Genomic DNA, 16,980 nt, shown 5'->3' with positions numbered 1-16,980 from the left:
CTCTTTCAAATTGCAACTAGACTTCTTCTAGCCTTTTTAAGTTGTTGAATTTTTATTTTATATTATTCATCTTCCCTACAAACACATATAAATCTTGTATCGCTTTGTTGATTTCTTTTTTTTTTACCTGAACCTTTCTATCGTCATTGTATTGTTGATCGACTTGATATACGACCTCCATTTTTGTTGCAACTATTTCATTCGGCATATTTCTTGCAGTGTTTCTCGGTTCAATTATTTTTTTAAATCATTTTTTTGAATTTTTAATTACGATTCTATGGAAGTCAAAATTTCTAGGTTAAATCTGATGTATACTTTCGAAAAAAAGAACAAACACAGATTAATATTTATAAAATCATGTTTGATGATAATAGGTGGTAGAAAGTAACAAATTTGACATTTACGTCTACAGATATAACCTGAAGAAATCTGTTTAATATCATTTATTGCGAATCTTTTAACATATGAAAAAACATTTTCAAAGAATATATTGTACAAAATTTCTTGTATAGGAATTCTTGAATATATATGAAAATTTGGTTGTTATAATTTTGGAACATGAGAAGTTTTATGTATGATCTTTTTTCATTTAGAAATTGGAGCATGTTCTTTTACAGCAATTAAATCACGTAATTTTTCATTAAAATCTCATGTGATTTTTTTACTTACCTTTATTTTAATTATATTATATTTCTGTATGTAAAATGCTAAAATAAATTTTTTATGTTTAGAATTTATATGATAATGGTTATATGCAACCATACTTCATAATATTTTATTGTATCAAATATAGCTTACACATAGTATTTTCCAGAATAAAATAGCTAACATTCTTTTATTGTTTCTATATATTCCATAAGGTCTGTACATTGTGAAAAACATGCCTCTGTTCGGAAAGTCTCAAAAGAGTCCGGCGGAGGTGGTGAAAGCTCTTAAGGAGGCAGTAAATGCATTGGAGCGTGGTGATAAGAAGGTAGAAAAGGTATGTTGTAAGGACATATTTCGGTTTCTATGACGCAATACGTTCATTTTTAGGCTCAAGAAGATGTCAGTAAAAATTTGGTACATATAAAAAATATGCTGTATGGAACAGCAGAAACAGAGCCTCAGGCAGATATCGTTGTTGCCCAATTGGCCCAAGAATTGTATAATAGTAATTTGTTGCTTTTACTTGTGCAAAATCTTAGTCGTATAGATTGAACCAGATCTCCAACAGTAGAATACATATGTACTAAACCAGAAATATTATTTACCCTTATGTCTGGGTAAGTTTTTAAACACCATTCATTTTAAACTTCCTCTTTTTTGAAAAAAATATTCCTGTTTTATTTATTTCATTTCTTATATTAACTAAGTAATATTGTTAAAATAATTTTTGATTAAAAGTATACAGTTTTTTATATGTAAATGTTATTAAAATATATTTTATATATTTTAATAATTTTATTATTAAACAATTATATTATTCTACAATTTATTTTATAATTACAGGTATGAACACCAAGACATTGCTTTAAACTGTGGCACTATGTTAAGAGAGTGTGCAAGATATGAGGCCTTGGCAAAAATCATGATCTATTCGGACGACTTTTACAATTTTTTCAGATACGTTGAAGTGTCTACTTTCGACATAGCTTCTGACGCGTTTTCTACGTTCAAAGTAAGCGATGATAAGCGCATGATATATCGTACTTAAAGTAAAGCATACTCTTGGTGCATCCGGTACGTTGGTTTTTAGGAATTACTTACCAGGCATAAAATACTGAGCGCTGAATTTTTAGAAATTAATTACGATAAAGTTTTCTCTCATTATCAAAGGTTATTGAATTCAGAAAACTATGTTACGCGACGACAGAGTTTGAAACTGCTAGGGGAACTTTTACTTGATAGACACAATTTTACCGTATGTATAATTATTAATCGTTAAATTTTCCATGTATATTTATGTGTTTAAGAACACGTCAATCTGACAATCTTCAAATTTCAGGTAATGACACGATATATTTCAAATCCCGATAATCTGAAATTAATGATGAATATGCTCAAAGAAAAGTCACGTAATATTCAATTTGAAGCGTTTCATGTTTTTAAGGTATATTTACATACTTTAGAATCGTTATTGTTACTTAAATTCAAAAAAATACTTAAAATAATTTATATGTAACTTGTTAGGTGTTTGTGGCGAATCCAAATAAACCGAAACCGATTCTAGACATATTATTGCGCAACCAGGAAAAATTAATCGAATTCCTAACGCGCTTCCACACTGATCGTTCCGAAGACGAACAGTTCAACGATGAGAAGGCGTACCTTATTAAGCAGATTAAAGAACTTAAGTCTGTACATGAAAATTAAGTCCAAAATACAAGTTATTGCTACAGCTACCGTTAACTACTACTATTGAAGTCTATTCAGCTGCTGTTGCTACTGTTACACCATCACAGTCACCGATGTAGCGAACTACCATTATTTTCTTCCTATCTTTCTGTCTTTTACTGTCCCTTTCTTTCACTTGTTATAGTTATCGTTGATCGATTCATAATGACTCGATTATGATTAATTATTATTATTATTATTAATATTATTATTAATATTATTATTGTTATTATTATCATTATTATTATTAATATTATTATTATTATTATCATCATCATCGCTATTACTTTTATTTGCGAGTAGTTCTGTAAATAAAGTTTTCGTTTAATTACGTATTATTGTATATTTACACAAAGCGATTCTGTGCCACGTTCATATATTTCCACTTGAATATTCAATTAAAGTAAATAATATTTAAAAAGAAATATTTCATCTTGAAGTTGATATTAATTTCTTAATATAATTATTGTATTACTTTATACTATTGTAATTATGCTGCCTAATATTTGTTATTGTATTTTATATTACAAAATATTGTTAAAGAAAACAAGCAAATCTAATATTTTAGTTCTAAATTTATAGAGATAAAAATATTATGTAATCATTATTGAAAATCTATTATTATTAAGTTATGTTTGTTATGTTGAACGGTATTTAATTATTAAAAATTATAATGTTAATGGAGGATCTAAAATATACATTTCTAATTAGGAAAAAATATACATTGAAATAGTAGGGGGTGTCACGTGGTTATTTAATGACAGCAATATCATGGAGGTCAGTTTAGGTTAGTCAATAGCGATCAGATTGTTCAGAAAACCTAATATTTGTGTTAATGTTTTAATATTTAATGAAACAAATCTACTTTTTGTTTGTAAATACGTTTTGACTTGGTGTTTCAGTGCAATTGTAAAATAAAAAGATTTAAATTTAAATGGAACTAAAAAAAATTAAATTGAATTCGTGCAATGTAAATTCAATGAAGAGCGAAATTACATGAAATCATTTTGATCTATGACCATAGCTGATATATTTACTAGTAAAGAATATGGAATAAATAAAAATGTTTGTAAAAGACCCTTGTGGGATTGTGTGTATCATAATTACGTATGTTGCTCTCTTCTATGCAGATTACGTCGTCGTACGTTGGGTTATTCTGCATAGTTTACAAGACAGGTGCATTTAATAATTTTCTATATTTGTAATCCTATTTATCTATAGTTTTATATTTATTTGTACAAAATTAGTTTTGCATAAATTTTATACCACTATGGATGTGTGTATTTCAATTTTTTAATTTGATTAAGTATTAATGGGATGTTTTTTTTTTCATTTTATTATATTATTGCACTTTTACTGTAATTAAAAATGCAACTTCAGGAAAAGCACTTGTAATAATTATGTACTAATTTATGATTAATACATTTTTGTATATTATTATATACAGTTTATGGGGACCCTTTCATGTTGTGACTTTCAACACCGTTGTATTATTATTGGTAATGTCACATTTGAAGGCAATCTGCAGTGATCCTGGTGTTGTACCACTACTTCAAAGTCGTATGGATTTTTCTGATATTCATACAGATAATACAGAAACAAAAATTGAATGTGATGAAAGAGACAGATGGACTGTTTGTACTAGATGTGAAACATATAGGCCTCCTAAAGCATATCACTGTAGAATTTGTAAACGATGTGTTAGGAAAATGGATCATCACTGTCCATGGTATGCTATAATTTATAGGAACATACAATATGTTTGAGAACAGATACAAATATTAAATTTACTTAAAGAATATGCAATTTGCATTAACAGTCAATCTTTACTTTTATTTATTCTTTATTGTATCATATCTTTTTTAACTTTTAGGTTTTATAATGTCTTTTTAATACAATTATTTTTATAAATTTTTCCATATAAAAATTTTTTGTTATTTTTAAAAAATATTTATTCTTGTACCAAAGGTTTACATACTTTAATGATATTCTTTTCTGAATGTTACATTTTCTATAATATCTATGACAATAAGTTTATTTACGATGTTGCTCAAAGGATAAACAACTGTGTTGGAGAACGAAACCAAATGTATTTTATTCAATTCCTGGTCTATGTTGGAATATTGGCCCTGTATGCATTAGGTTTGGTGATAACCTCATGGATTTTAGAATGTTCCATATGCAGTAATGACATAGCTGTCAAACAGAGTCGCATGTATGTGTACTTCATATATTTAATTATTATAAACAAAGCAATTGCTATCATAATTATTAAAATTTATTAAATTTCTATTTAAAAAAAAAAAGGTAAATTGTAAAAAGAAGATCAAGTAGTAATTAAAAATCTTTTCTTATATAACATTTAATTTTACACAAATTTATTTAACTCAGGAAATTATTTGATATAAACAGAAATAGGTTGCCAGGAAAAATGAAATTAATAGAGAAGTTTTTTTCTGCAGCTTACACTGCGTTATATTGGTATTGGAATCAGCACTGTTTGGCATGTTTGTCATCATAATGCTGGTAGACCAATTTCAAGGTATCCTGGAAGAAGAAAACATAATGGAACATATGCAGAATAATCACCATTATAAAAGAAACAGTTCACGTACTTTGGTATTACTTTCTCAGGTTTGTGGTAAGAGTCATCCAATTTTATGGATGTTTCCTTGCCAAAACCCACCACGTTATACTTTCCGAAAAGATGCGTACCTGATAGATCATGAAGTTTAAATGAATACTTGATCACATATTGAGGAGTGAATAATTTCTCCTGGCTTTATTTGTCATCAATATTTTTTTATATGTTTAAAAAGATTTCCATTATATCTAATTCCAATTTGTGTAGAATTAAAATATTATATATTATAATATTTGAAAAAAGAAGGTTAACATATAATTCTTTACCTGTAATACTTAAATGTGATTAAAAACATTGTATTATCTAGAAGTAGAAAGCTTACAGCAATTTTATTTTTTTATTAATTTTTAGTTTTTTAACAAAATTTGTTTTAATATTTATTATATTAAGTTACCAAAGTTGAAAAGGAAAATGTAGAAAAAAATATATTTTAAAATTTAAACTTGTACAAACTTTATATTAGTGCTTTTAAATTATTACTTAATTCTTTAGTAGATTACATTTAACTACAGTTTATAAATCATTAAATCTATATATATATTTTAGTATCCCTTTATGAGTCATTCCATACAATTACATAAATTTAAATATATTTTCAAGTTTAATATTCATGTTATTGAATTAAGCACTAGTACTTGTATTGAATGTAATATTTATGAATGAATAGCAAACAAAATCTTAGTGAAGCTTGCAAAATTGTGCATGTAAACAGATGTTTCGGTATATAATTGAAAAGGAAAATGTAGAAAAAAATATATTTAATAATTTAAACTTGTACAAACTTTATATTAGTGCTTTTAAATTATTACTTAATTCTTTAGTAGATTACATTTAACTACAGTTTATAAATCATTAAATCTATATATATATTTTAGTATCCCTTTATGAGTCATTCCATACAATTACATAAATTTAAATATATTTTCAAGTTTAATATTCATGTTATTGAATTAAGCACTAGTACTTGTATTGAATGTAATATTTATGAATGAATAGCAAACAAAATCTTAGTGAAGCTTGCAAAATTGTGCATGTAAACAGATGTTTCGGTATATCTTTCATAAAATTTCATGAATGCATATGTTTAATGTGTTTTGTGAAATATTCCAATATATGTAGAATTCAATACTAGTCTTGAATTTTGAAAAAACACTGATAAAATTCAGTTGTATTTAAATTGACAAAATGTATATTTTTTTTATGATATTTATATTTATTATGAAATTACTATACATAAAAGGTATTGTAGTATTAAAAAGGCAAAAAATTTATTTTGTTTTCCATAGTACTTATATATGATATAAGTTTTAGAGACAAGCAGCCATTAAGCCAGCAACATTTTCAAAATCTATTTTTTCTGTAATATTTTTTGTCTTAATATTTTCATCTTGATTAGCGATAAAAATAATGGATTTGCTTTCTTCTTTCCATCCATATTTTTTTACCCAATGTTTTAATGTAATATCTAAAATAAATTACATTATTATTAAATTTGTATTTATGTGTTTTAAGGTAGTTTAACAAGTAGTATTTAAAGAACAAATTTTTCTTATTTGAATATATTATTGTACTTGAAAAATGTATATAATATTAATAATAATATTAATAGGTGTTAAAATATATTAACAACATTGATTTGATAAGGTTAGTTTATAAGTTTTTGTTAAACTACCTTAACAGACTTATTTTATTTAAAAATAACTATTTTGTTTAATTTACTATTTTAGCAAAATATCCTTTGTAAATATTCAAAAAATAAAATTACCATCAACTCCTCCAAGAAGTTGTGCTAACAGGTTTTTATCTATTGTCTGAAATGTAATTCCTACTACATGGCAAACAAATTTTCTTATAGAATCTTGGAATCCGACAATTCTATCACAGAGATCAGACATGGAAAGAACTCTATCCCAAAAATGTTGGAAATTACATTGTTCTAAAATGTCTGCCAAATACATAATTTGATTAATAGGACTTTCTTGCATCTGAAAAAATAATTTGTAATTTATTAATCAATTTACATATGAATAAAACATAGATGATGATTAATAAAATATTTATGTAAAAAATATGAATAAGAAATTATATGTATTTTATATAAAATGATATTTCACATATTGTAATTATGTGTTGCTTTATCAAAATTATGCTTGATGAACATTTATACTATTGAATAAAAGTATTTGATAATGAAAATATATAAAGCAGATTTAAATGAATATCTTACAATTCGTTCACTGAGAAGACATTTACAAAGAACAAAATCAGTATGAGGAAGATTGGTTAAAGCCTTTAACAATATTTGACATGTAATATCCATGTTAAATCTATGTGGATTTAATTGATATAATTTTAAGACTGCTAAATTAGCCTCTAAGTCATACGCATTTTCTCTTGATTGTATTTCAACATATTTTTCAAGAGTTGCTAAATGATCTGGGTTATATCTGAAATTTATTTTATTCAATTAAAATATAAAACGGAGATGTATGATTATGATATATTATACGATAATAATGACAAGAAATTGTAAAAGAAACTAATAATTAAAAATATATTTAATTTTCAAGTACTTTTTGTATTATTAAAGTAAATTATGTAGAAGAAACATTTAAATCATGAATAATGCAAACCTTTCAATGCCTTTCAACATTCCAGCCACGGTTTGACGCATTGCTTCAGCCATTATAGTTAAGAAAAATTATTTTTTTAACTATTTATTGTAAATTGAATAGTAAATTATTTCTTAATTTCCAAAGAAAATATTCTGTTAGGTTAGAAAACGTAATCACTCTCACATATAATATCAGAGTTTACAAGGCTGCCAAATTTGATAATATAAACTGGTACCAACCTATAACAATTTTTCTAAAAAAGAAAATTTAAGTGCTATTTATTTCATAATTAAAATACAAAACAATAATAAAGAATTTTTTCTACACACAGCGAAAATATTAATATCTTTATTTCATGCATATTAAATATAAAAAATAGAACGATTTATAATTTGTTAATATATCATCTATCACTTAGATAAAATTTTAATTTAATTTTGTGTACAGTTGAAAGAAAAATTTAATAGAATTACAACAGCACATGCATGTTTTATTGTTTTTAAGTCAACGTTTTACAAGAAGTATGAATTTAATAAGAAATGTTATTTAATCAGTATTTCAAATATAATAATTTTATTTTGGATTTTATACTGTTTTTCACTTGTCTGTTATTAGGTTTTTATATTTTTTGTATAATATGCATTTTGTTTTCACTGACTAATGGTATTAGTAATTTTAACGTACTTTGTGGTAATTCAATTCGTAAAAAGAGATGTGACCCGCAAAGTAATTCTTAACGTGGTTCCCGCGCCACTTCCCGTACATCCTCTAGTCATTGGGGATGCTCCCCTCTGCCGTGCTAACCGTTAACGAGCAATCAAATCGCATGCATGCGCGCGCCATGTAAGGTATAAAAATTAGTTAGACTAAAATTTCCTGTTTCGTGAAAAAATTGTAAAAATTTAAACAGCATATATCGAATCCCTTGCTTACAATGAAAGATCACTTTTTCAATATAGTTAGTAAAACTTTCATGGATACTAATTTTTGTGTACTGGACAAAAAATTAATTATAAAATTTAAAAAACTATTCTTTTATTTATTTCAATAGTTGTTTAATTTCATAGATCGAAGAGTGATTTATATCTATAATAGATGTTTCAGAATTTGTGTGAGTTAATGTCGATCATCCTGATGATCTATATTACGGAGTGTACCCAGAACGGATGTAGCGATAGATCGGTGTCACGTGAACCCTCCGGATATACTAGCTTCCTAGTCTTGCTCACCTACTTTATCGCACTCTTTCATTTTGTCAGAAAGTACAGAAACTTGCATATTTGTTATACTATATCGAGGCAATTTTCATAATAAGGATAATAACGCGGGAAACTTGATATCGGTAAGTGTTCGATAGCTATAAAAATATTTGAAATCGCTATTTTGTGAATAACAAAAATCTTTACAAATAATGTCTTATCTTGAGAATATGCTGTTTAATTAATAAAAGGAATTGCAATTAATATACATATACGCGATACATGATATAGCTTCCTTTTCATTTTTAGAGAATTCCTGTTTCCGCTGTGTTTTAAGACCAAGTATCTCAAATTCACGCACTTCAATTGACAGACGGAGTGGAATCTCAAGCTAGAATTGGAAAATCATCAATGTACTAAAGAAAATAAATAGATGTGTACGTGCATCTGAACAGTGACAGTAAAGAGCACAGCATCGTCGAGATAGCCGTCAACTTGATGATGATATACTGTTGCGATCTTGGTGACCCTCTTTCTCCTTGTTTTCCTCGTCCCCTCTTGCTTCGTACGCGCGAGCAGGCACGAGTGAGCGCGCGCGCGGAATAAACGCATGACACCGATGTAAACGGCAAGGGTGGACCGGGGGAAAAAAAGGAAAAGGGGGATCCCCTGATTTTGTACTCCCAATATTTCAGCTAGTTCGCTGTCGAAAGTGAACTCCTGATTCCAGTTCTGAGCGGGCCGGCTGAGCATTCGCATCGTCTCTCAGATATACGTCGTCTTTTAGACATCAACATCCAAGACAGACAAAAAAGTTGAGAGAAAAGATAGAAATCAAGGGTGGAAAAAACGAACTGTTGCAACGTCCTCGTTATTCACGTAGATTGTACATAGTAATCGATGATCGTAACATCGCTAGAACCGCCAGGATCAAGAGAACTTCTTTTGAGAGAGACGATCGACTTTTAATCGTTAAATACCACTTTGCCGGATCGTAGTTTTGCCAAATTAAAGTGTTACGCTCTTTTGTTTCGAGGACTCGTTTCATTTCGGAAATGCCGTTTATTCAACCCGATCGAGTTGCTGCGTGAAGGATCAAGAGTGTGCAGTGCAGTGCATACGGTATTCGATCCTTGAGAAAGTTCTATTAAATCTGCGTTTCTATTTCGCGCGGTTACTTCTTTATTTCTGTTCTCCTTACGAGTTACCGGAAATTTACGAGAGGGAAGCACGGTGACTACGGGAGCGCAATTTTTGAACTGCTGACACAGTGTCGTGAGATCGATAATTGGCCACAGTTAGGTTTGTATAAAGCTATTTTATTTCGCGAAATAATTTATTGGAGAGAAAAAAGATAGAAAAAAAAAAAGAAAAGAAAAAAGTAGTACTGGGAACATGTAACACGTGCGAGTAACTTGACATTCCCAAGCGCGTCATTGACCGAGAAACCAAGTCCAGTCTATAAAAGGAAGAATCGCGGAAGGAAGTTGAATTGCGAACTTAGCGAGGATTTAATTAAGAGTAAGCGAGAAATTCAAGATCATAGCAATGTCGGTTATGCGGAACAGCGCATTCTCGGCTAATTAGAATATAGCTGTTTTTTATGAGCGTGGAAGAGGAAGAGGGAGCCAGGCAATAGATCGGCCGCGAAGGGGTCGGGGAAGGATGAGCTTTGGGGGAACGCGGATATTCATTACAGGGATCCCCAGCCGGACATTCGTATTTAACCGGACTGCATCGATACTACTTTTACGCCTTAATTTCTTCTTATTCATCTTGTTGTCAGAAACTACGCCGTCCTTTGTTTCGTTCTTGGTCCATTCTATACTCCATACTCTATACTCCATTGAAAGGAGTAAATCTTCGAAACTTAAAAACCACGAAGCATTATCTAATATCGGTTCTGTAATCGAAGTATCCGTTTAAATCAATTTCTGTTAATTCTGAAATACTTGTTATCATAGGGTAACGTAGTATAACTTTCGAAACTTTTCGTACTGGCGATATGCTAGGACCTAGATTTCGTACAGTCACTGATTTAACGTTTTCCACTGAGCTGGTGGTATCCTTGAATTTCGAAGTGTAATAATCTTCCGTAGATTTTCCACGTGACAAAGTGCAAATCGTATCCGGTTCCGGAAAAAGAACTCGGTCAAACTCATTCTCTGCAAACTACGTCCTTTTAGCGAACCTTGGATGTTTCTTTCTAAAGTAGAGTTTAAAATCCTCTCTCATATGAACTTGATAAATATTCTATGATATAAATACGAATGAATAAATTTTGACACGTTTCATTGTTGACAGAAACACTGTTATGTCTTCGCGGTAGTTCCGCCGTGACCAGTACAGGAACACGCGAGAGAGGTCATCGAAAACGAGGGAACCTTTTCACGGTGAGCGGAAAAAATTGACGAAAATGACGAAAGCATCGAGAGAACCGGAACTCGCGGATTCTGAAAATCCTGACAAAACCGCATTGAATCTAACATCGAACTCGAATAAAACGAAGCCATTGCCAGAACGTGGTACATGGAGCACCAAGCTAGATTTCATTTTAAGCGTGGTAACTTTATCGATTACAATATTATCATTTCTTATTTGTTTCACATTTGGAATATTCAATATTAATGTTACTAATTAAATTTGATCTAAAGGTTGGTTTAGCAATTGGTCTGGGAAATGTCTGGAGATTTCCATATCTCTGTTACAAGAACGGTGGCGGTGCATTTTTAATCCCATACTTTCTGACGCTAGTTCTTGCCGGGATTCCAATGTTTTTTATGGAACTAGCTCTCGGTCAAATGCTCACAGTTGGCGGTCTCGGTGTATTCAAAATAGCACCCCTTTTTAAAGGTATTGGATACGCTGCCGCTGTCATGTCCTGTTGGATGAATGTGTATTACATCGTTATCCTCGCTTGGGCCATTTTCTACTTCTTTATGTCTATGCGCAGTGGTTAGTTGAATTGCACGTTTAATTTTATGCAAAATAGAAATAAATTTAACAGTAATAATTGAGCGAATGTATCGATATCCTGATATTTAATCAGAATTGCCATGGGGAAGCTGTAATAATTACTGGAACACAAGGAACTGCGTAAACCCCTACGACAGAGGTTCACTGTTATGTTGGAATAAGTATATCATACAACACCATCGTTATGTTAAGATATGCTCCGTCAATGACGTCAATATGACAATCACAGAGCTTACTGATCCGGTAAAAGAATTTTGGGAGTAAGTTCAATTAAATAAGTAATAACGATATTAAGAATTCGTTTAATCGTGCAAAATACTATTTTCCAGACGTCGAGCACTTCAAATCAGTGAAGGAGTCGAATACGTGGGCAACATTCGTTGGGAGTTAGCTGGTACCCTTCTTTTGGTTTGGATCCTTTGCTATTTTTGCATTTGGAAAGGTGTCAAGTGGACCGGAAAGGTGGTGTACTTCACCTCCTTATTTCCTTATGTTCTACTGACGATCCTTCTGATTCGCGGAATTACATTACCTGGAGCTATGGAAGGCATACGCTTTTACATTAGTCCAAATCTTTCTAAGCTAAAAGAATCCGAGGTACACGTTTATAGTTATATCATAACAATCATTCCCTTTTTGATCATTGTTTTTAGTAATAGCTTATTAAACTTCGTAGGTATGGATAGACGCTGTTACTCAAATTTTCTTTTCATACGGGCTAGGTTTGGGTACATTAGTAGCGCTCGGTAGTTACAACAAATTTACGAATAATGTTTATAAAGACGCTCTAATTGTTTGTTCGGTGAATTCTTCAACGAGCATGTTCGCCGGTTTCGTCATATTTTCGGTAGTAGGCTTCATGGCACACGAACAACAAAAACCTGTCGCAGAAGTTGCTGCTTCCGGTCCAGGATTAGCTTTCTTAGCATATCCTTCTGCAGTTCTTCAGCTTCCTGGAGCACCTCTATGGTCTTGCCTCTTTTTCTTTATGCTTCTTCTTATAGGTTTAGATTCTCAGTTTTGTACCATGGAAGGGTTTATCACTGCTATGGTGAGTACTATACTTTAGATCTCCTTCGCGAACATCTAATAACCGGTTTTCAAGTTTTTACAAAAAAAAATGTATGTTTAACCATTTAAAATTCAAGGTGGACGAATGGCCACAATTGCTTCGTCGGCGTAAAGAACTCTTTATTGCAATTGTTTGTGTACTTTCTTACATTATCGGATTATCTTGCATTTCGCAAGGTGGCATGTATGTCTTTCAAATCCTGGATTCGTATGCAGTATCTGGGTTCTGTCTTCTTTTCCTAATTTTTTTCGAGTGTATCTCAATAAGCTGGGCCTTTGGTGTTAACCGATTCTATGACGCCATACGAGACATGATAGGATATTACCCTCTTATGTGGTGGAAACTGTGTTGGACTATTACCACTCCCATGATTTGTGTTGTAAGTAGGATTTACCATTCTTCATAAATTAAGAAGTAGAAATATTATGTATCTTTCTTTTCGCTTTTTATTTTATCGATCAATTTTAATTTTGTCTTTTAATCTAAACAGAGCTACATCTAATTTTTTACTTATCATCAGCATGTGTTTGTTTTAATTTCTGAATATTTTAATAGGGCGTCTTTATCTTCAATCTCGTACAGTGGACACCTGTAAAATATTTAGATTATGAATACCCATGGTGGTCGCATGTTCTTGGTTGGATGACGGCTTTATCTTCGATGCTTTGTATACCTGGTTACATGATTTATGCTTGGATGACAACACCAGGAGATAGGTCAACGGTAAATAATAAACATTTATTCTTACTTTAAGTTATTATAAATCTCTCGAGTAATAAAATATTTCATTATGTTTTTTATACTTTTATGTTTAGAAATATAAATTATTAGTGCGAATAGAGGACGACGTATCAAGTCTACGAATGAAAATGGGTCAGCCATCGGTCGAATTGACACCGCTTTAACTGCCACGGATTCATTTTGATCTTGAACGGAATTTATTGTTCTAATCTTTACTACCTTCTGACTATCATTAATTTAACGAATAACAATCTTAGGACAACATTTAACGTTATTAATTTCGTGTAATTTTTGTACAAAATTACTTCCCTCGTTCATTCGAAAAGAACTTCTGTTGTGTTCCTGTTTACGAAAAAATTCGTATTATTTAAATGAACTTTTTAAATAGTCTAGATAATAATTATTAGATTCTTATCAGAAAAGAGCTCCTATAAAATACAAAACAACTAAAGTGTTCAGAAACCATGTTTAGTTTTAGCTTAAGTACATTTAGAGTAATTTGCCTAAGTACAAGAAATTTTTGGCATACACGAATAGTCATCAAGAAAAATGCATTTAGAAAATAATCGTTGATGTTTTATATTTTAGAAATCGATTTTAAGATTAAAAATTTCAAGTACTTCATAAGTGTTCCAAATTTTTAAACTATTCGTGTAAGTCCAATTACAGATCTAGCTGCTAACTTATTTTAACAATATCGGACATGTACCATAAACAAAAATTATTGCACATTTTGTATTTAATTACAAACTACACATATCTATGCTGCCATAATTATTATATTCTGCTGCTCAATTGATTGCTGAACCTTTTTTTAGGGAAAGAATAACTATTGATATATATTCGATGAAATTGAAGACTATCTAAAAATTATTTTGGTAAAATCCATAGTATATTTAGTTGAAAATTATTATAACTAGTGATTTTAATAGTATCTGTTGCAGTTATATATGTTACACATGTTTTTCTCGTAGAAAATACAACATGCAAAGTAAGGATTTCAATCATGTGAGAAAAAGAAATAAAACAGAAGAACCTGTATGGCGTAATTTTGGGTAAATAAAGAGAAGTATTACAAAGTTATCTTGTTTTTGTTAATGTAACATATATATTTCTTTTATGTCTTGCCACTTTTAACAGTATCAGATAATATATTATACTACTATAACACGATCTTCAATTATACTAAAAACATTATAATTATATTTCACCGTCTCGTTCTCCAGATCAAGGTGTAGTAATGCTTCCACTGTGTGGTCCATTCCAGATAAATTAAAAAAAAAAAAGAATAATTTACCACTATTTTACCGACCGTACATTCTAATTACCAGCTGTACTCCTATTCATCATTACCACGTTGAACTTTTCGTTTAAATCATTTGGAATATGCATCGTGAAATGAAAAAAATTTTGAAAAAATTAATAGCAAATATTATTTACGTATAATTGCTTTATATCCTCTTATGTTATTATGAAAATAGCAAAGGATTAAAGAAAAAGTATCGTCTAAAAGGCGCAGCAAAATATGATATATAATATCGTGAGATATGATAAATAAAATATAAAAATCCTGTTAATAAATAAACTCAATATGCCCTAATGCAACCCGTTCATATAGCTATAATACCTTCAATAATTATTTAAATGTGTATATGATTTCTTAACAACGAGTGCCATGATTTTTTGTTAAAATACTTAATTATGAGCAAAACTGAAAGTGAAATATGAACAAAAGTAATATATAAACATGCATAGAGGTACTGTTTTTCTAATGTATTTATGTAATTCGTCTTATAATTGAGACTTCGTCATGTGCTATACAAGGACAGCAATCGGTAGAAGAAGATAGATTATACCCGGCAGTGAAAAATCACAAATTACCAAGATTATGTAATTAATTCATGAACTTTTAAGGCTGCATCGGACAGCTGAAACTCTGAGCAACACCCTTATTTAATTTTCGTTCATAATTTCATATTAATTTGTATGTTATTAATAATTATTTGAAGGCGTGCGTGATTTGATTACAATGACGAGCATGATCATTGGTCAAAATATATAATTATGAACTAAATGAGAAGTAAAATGTGATCAAAAATGATATGAGAAGATGTGCAAGAACATTACTTTTATAATGCATGCATAAAGTTTCATAAATTAATTGCGCAGAAGATAGTAATTAATGAAAAACTATCACTATGTACAACAATTCAAACACTCTATGCAATAATCACTAATAATTAATTAATTAGGGACAAATTTATATCTAAAATTATATTGGAAAATTCTTGAAGGATCTGCCTTTACTATGCAATTATAGTAGTTATAAATTAATCACAGATATTGAGTAATTTATGAATTTTCCACTGCCGAATAGTTAGTAACCTAATCAAAGAAAATCAGTGTCATCAATGATTTTGAACTCGAAGCTCGGATTAGGTAAAAAAAACATAGATTGCGCCTGGAGGGCGTCTAAATCTACGTGACATTGTGGTCGAAATAAATAAAACAACACTAAAAAATATAAGGATCATTCAAGAGATGGAGAATGGTCACTTGGTAATAGTTATAAAAGCTAAAGATAAATTGAATATAGAGTGTAAATGTTGCATTAAGGCAAAAATGTGTAGAAATATCTATGGGAACTTGGAAAATATAGAAGCAGCAAGAATAATGGAGCTGTGGCAGAGCATGGACTTTATTGGGCCAATAAAGCAAATGTCAAAAGGAGGTAAAAGGTATGTCTTACCTGCTGACGATTTTTCGAGATAAGAACCATTTGGTTGACTGATTTATAGATGACTAGAGATTTGATATGAAATATTATTGACAAAGGATTTTTTTTATTGTAGGAGACTTACAAGCATGAGTAATTTTAATTGCTATGGCTTATGCTGGAAAAGATGACAATAGTTCCCAATTCTTCTTTATTTTTAGTTCTACATCAGAATTGCGGAATAAACATACAATCTTTGGTAAAGTTACTGGAGAATCTATATATAACATGTTTAAAAGTGAAGAAGCACTTGTCGATGAGGTAAATTTAACGTTTACAAGAAAATAGAACAAGAATTGATATCAGTATAATATTTCCTCCTTTTTTGTAGAATGATGTACTACTTTATCCTCCAAGATTGATAAAAACTAAAATATTGAACAATCCATTTTCTGTTATTATATCAAGAATAATAGTACAGAAAAGTGCAGAAGTAAAGGACAGTTCAAAAACTAAAGCAGCAGTGGTAAAGTAAAAATCATATATGTTTGCAGAATTTAGGCCTGATAGTATTATTATTTGTAATGAAAAATTTTGTTACAGAGACTTCAATCTTTTATCATTTGGTAAAGAAGCAGAGG

The 16,980-nt window shown here is 29.9% G+C and overlaps 4 protein-coding genes across 5 annotated transcripts in view; 3 read left to right on the top strand and 1 right to left on the bottom strand.

Moving 5' to 3' along the window:
• The window catches only part of Mo25 (calcium binding protein Mo25), a 3,500-nt gene extending 947 nt beyond the window's left edge, over positions 1 to 2,553 (top strand). Inside the window, 6 exon segments of the mRNA XM_017898023.1 lie at positions 861 to 982; positions 1,036 to 1,265; positions 1,492 to 1,660; positions 1,739 to 1,903; positions 1,988 to 2,092; positions 2,173 to 2,553. Coding sequence (XP_017753512.1) covers positions 881 to 982; positions 1,036 to 1,265; positions 1,492 to 1,660; positions 1,739 to 1,903; positions 1,988 to 2,092; positions 2,173 to 2,355 — 954 coding nt within the window. The 5' untranslated portion in view covers positions 861 to 880 and the 3' untranslated portion in view covers positions 2,356 to 2,553.
• Positions 2,554 to 3,325: 772 nt separating this feature from the next.
• On the top strand, positions 3,326 to 5,144 carry Dnz1 (DNZDHHC/NEW1 zinc finger protein 11). The gene is made up of 4 exons (XM_017898026.1): positions 3,326 to 3,552; positions 3,824 to 4,105; positions 4,433 to 4,591; positions 4,839 to 5,144. Exons 1-4 carry the CDS (start codon positions 3,440 to 3,442, stop codon positions 5,110 to 5,112), a joined length of 828 nt encoding a protein of 275 aa, XP_017753515.1. The 5' UTR covers positions 3,326 to 3,439; the 3' UTR covers positions 5,113 to 5,144.
• A 1,183-nt stretch (positions 5,145 to 6,327) lies between these two features.
• On the bottom strand, positions 6,328 to 7,831 carry eIF3k (eukaryotic translation initiation factor 3 subunit K). The gene is made up of 4 exons (XM_017898027.1): positions 7,654 to 7,831; positions 7,248 to 7,467; positions 6,786 to 7,005; positions 6,328 to 6,485 (listed from the first exon to the last, which is right to left on the bottom strand). The coding sequence occupies exons 1-4, from the start codon at positions 7,704 to 7,706 to the stop codon at positions 6,328 to 6,330; spliced, it is 651 nt and encodes a 216-aa protein (XP_017753516.1). The 5' UTR covers positions 7,707 to 7,831.
• Positions 7,832 to 9,547: 1,716 nt separating this feature from the next.
• On the top strand, positions 9,548 to 13,874 carry Gat-a (GABA neurotransmitter transporter-1A). Of its 2 annotated transcripts, XM_017898019.1 has the most exons (9): positions 9,548 to 10,136; positions 11,139 to 11,397; positions 11,489 to 11,789; positions 11,884 to 12,070; positions 12,140 to 12,407; positions 12,487 to 12,861; positions 12,959 to 13,261; positions 13,438 to 13,605; positions 13,698 to 13,787. In XM_017898019.1, the coding sequence occupies exons 2-9, from the start codon at positions 11,251 to 11,253 to the stop codon at positions 13,785 to 13,787; spliced, it is 1,839 nt and encodes a 612-aa protein (XP_017753508.1). In that variant the 5' UTR covers positions 9,548 to 10,136; positions 11,139 to 11,250. The 2 variants fall into 2 exon arrangements, with proteins under 2 accessions (XP_017753508.1, XP_017753509.1); XM_017898020.1 differs by lacking the exon at positions 9,548 to 10,136 and having other exon boundaries at positions 11,251 to 11,397; positions 13,698 to 13,874.
• The last annotated feature ends 3,106 nt before the right edge of the window (positions 13,875 to 16,980 follow it).

This window comes from Eufriesea mexicana, unplaced genomic scaffold, assembly GCF_001483705.2.
Source record: "Eufriesea mexicana isolate 0111107269 unplaced genomic scaffold, ASM148370v2 scaffold605, whole genome shotgun sequence".
Lineage (NCBI taxonomy): Eukaryota > Metazoa > Arthropoda > Insecta > Hymenoptera > Apidae > Eufriesea > Eufriesea mexicana.
This window is presented reverse-complemented; position numbering and strand designations above follow the sequence as displayed.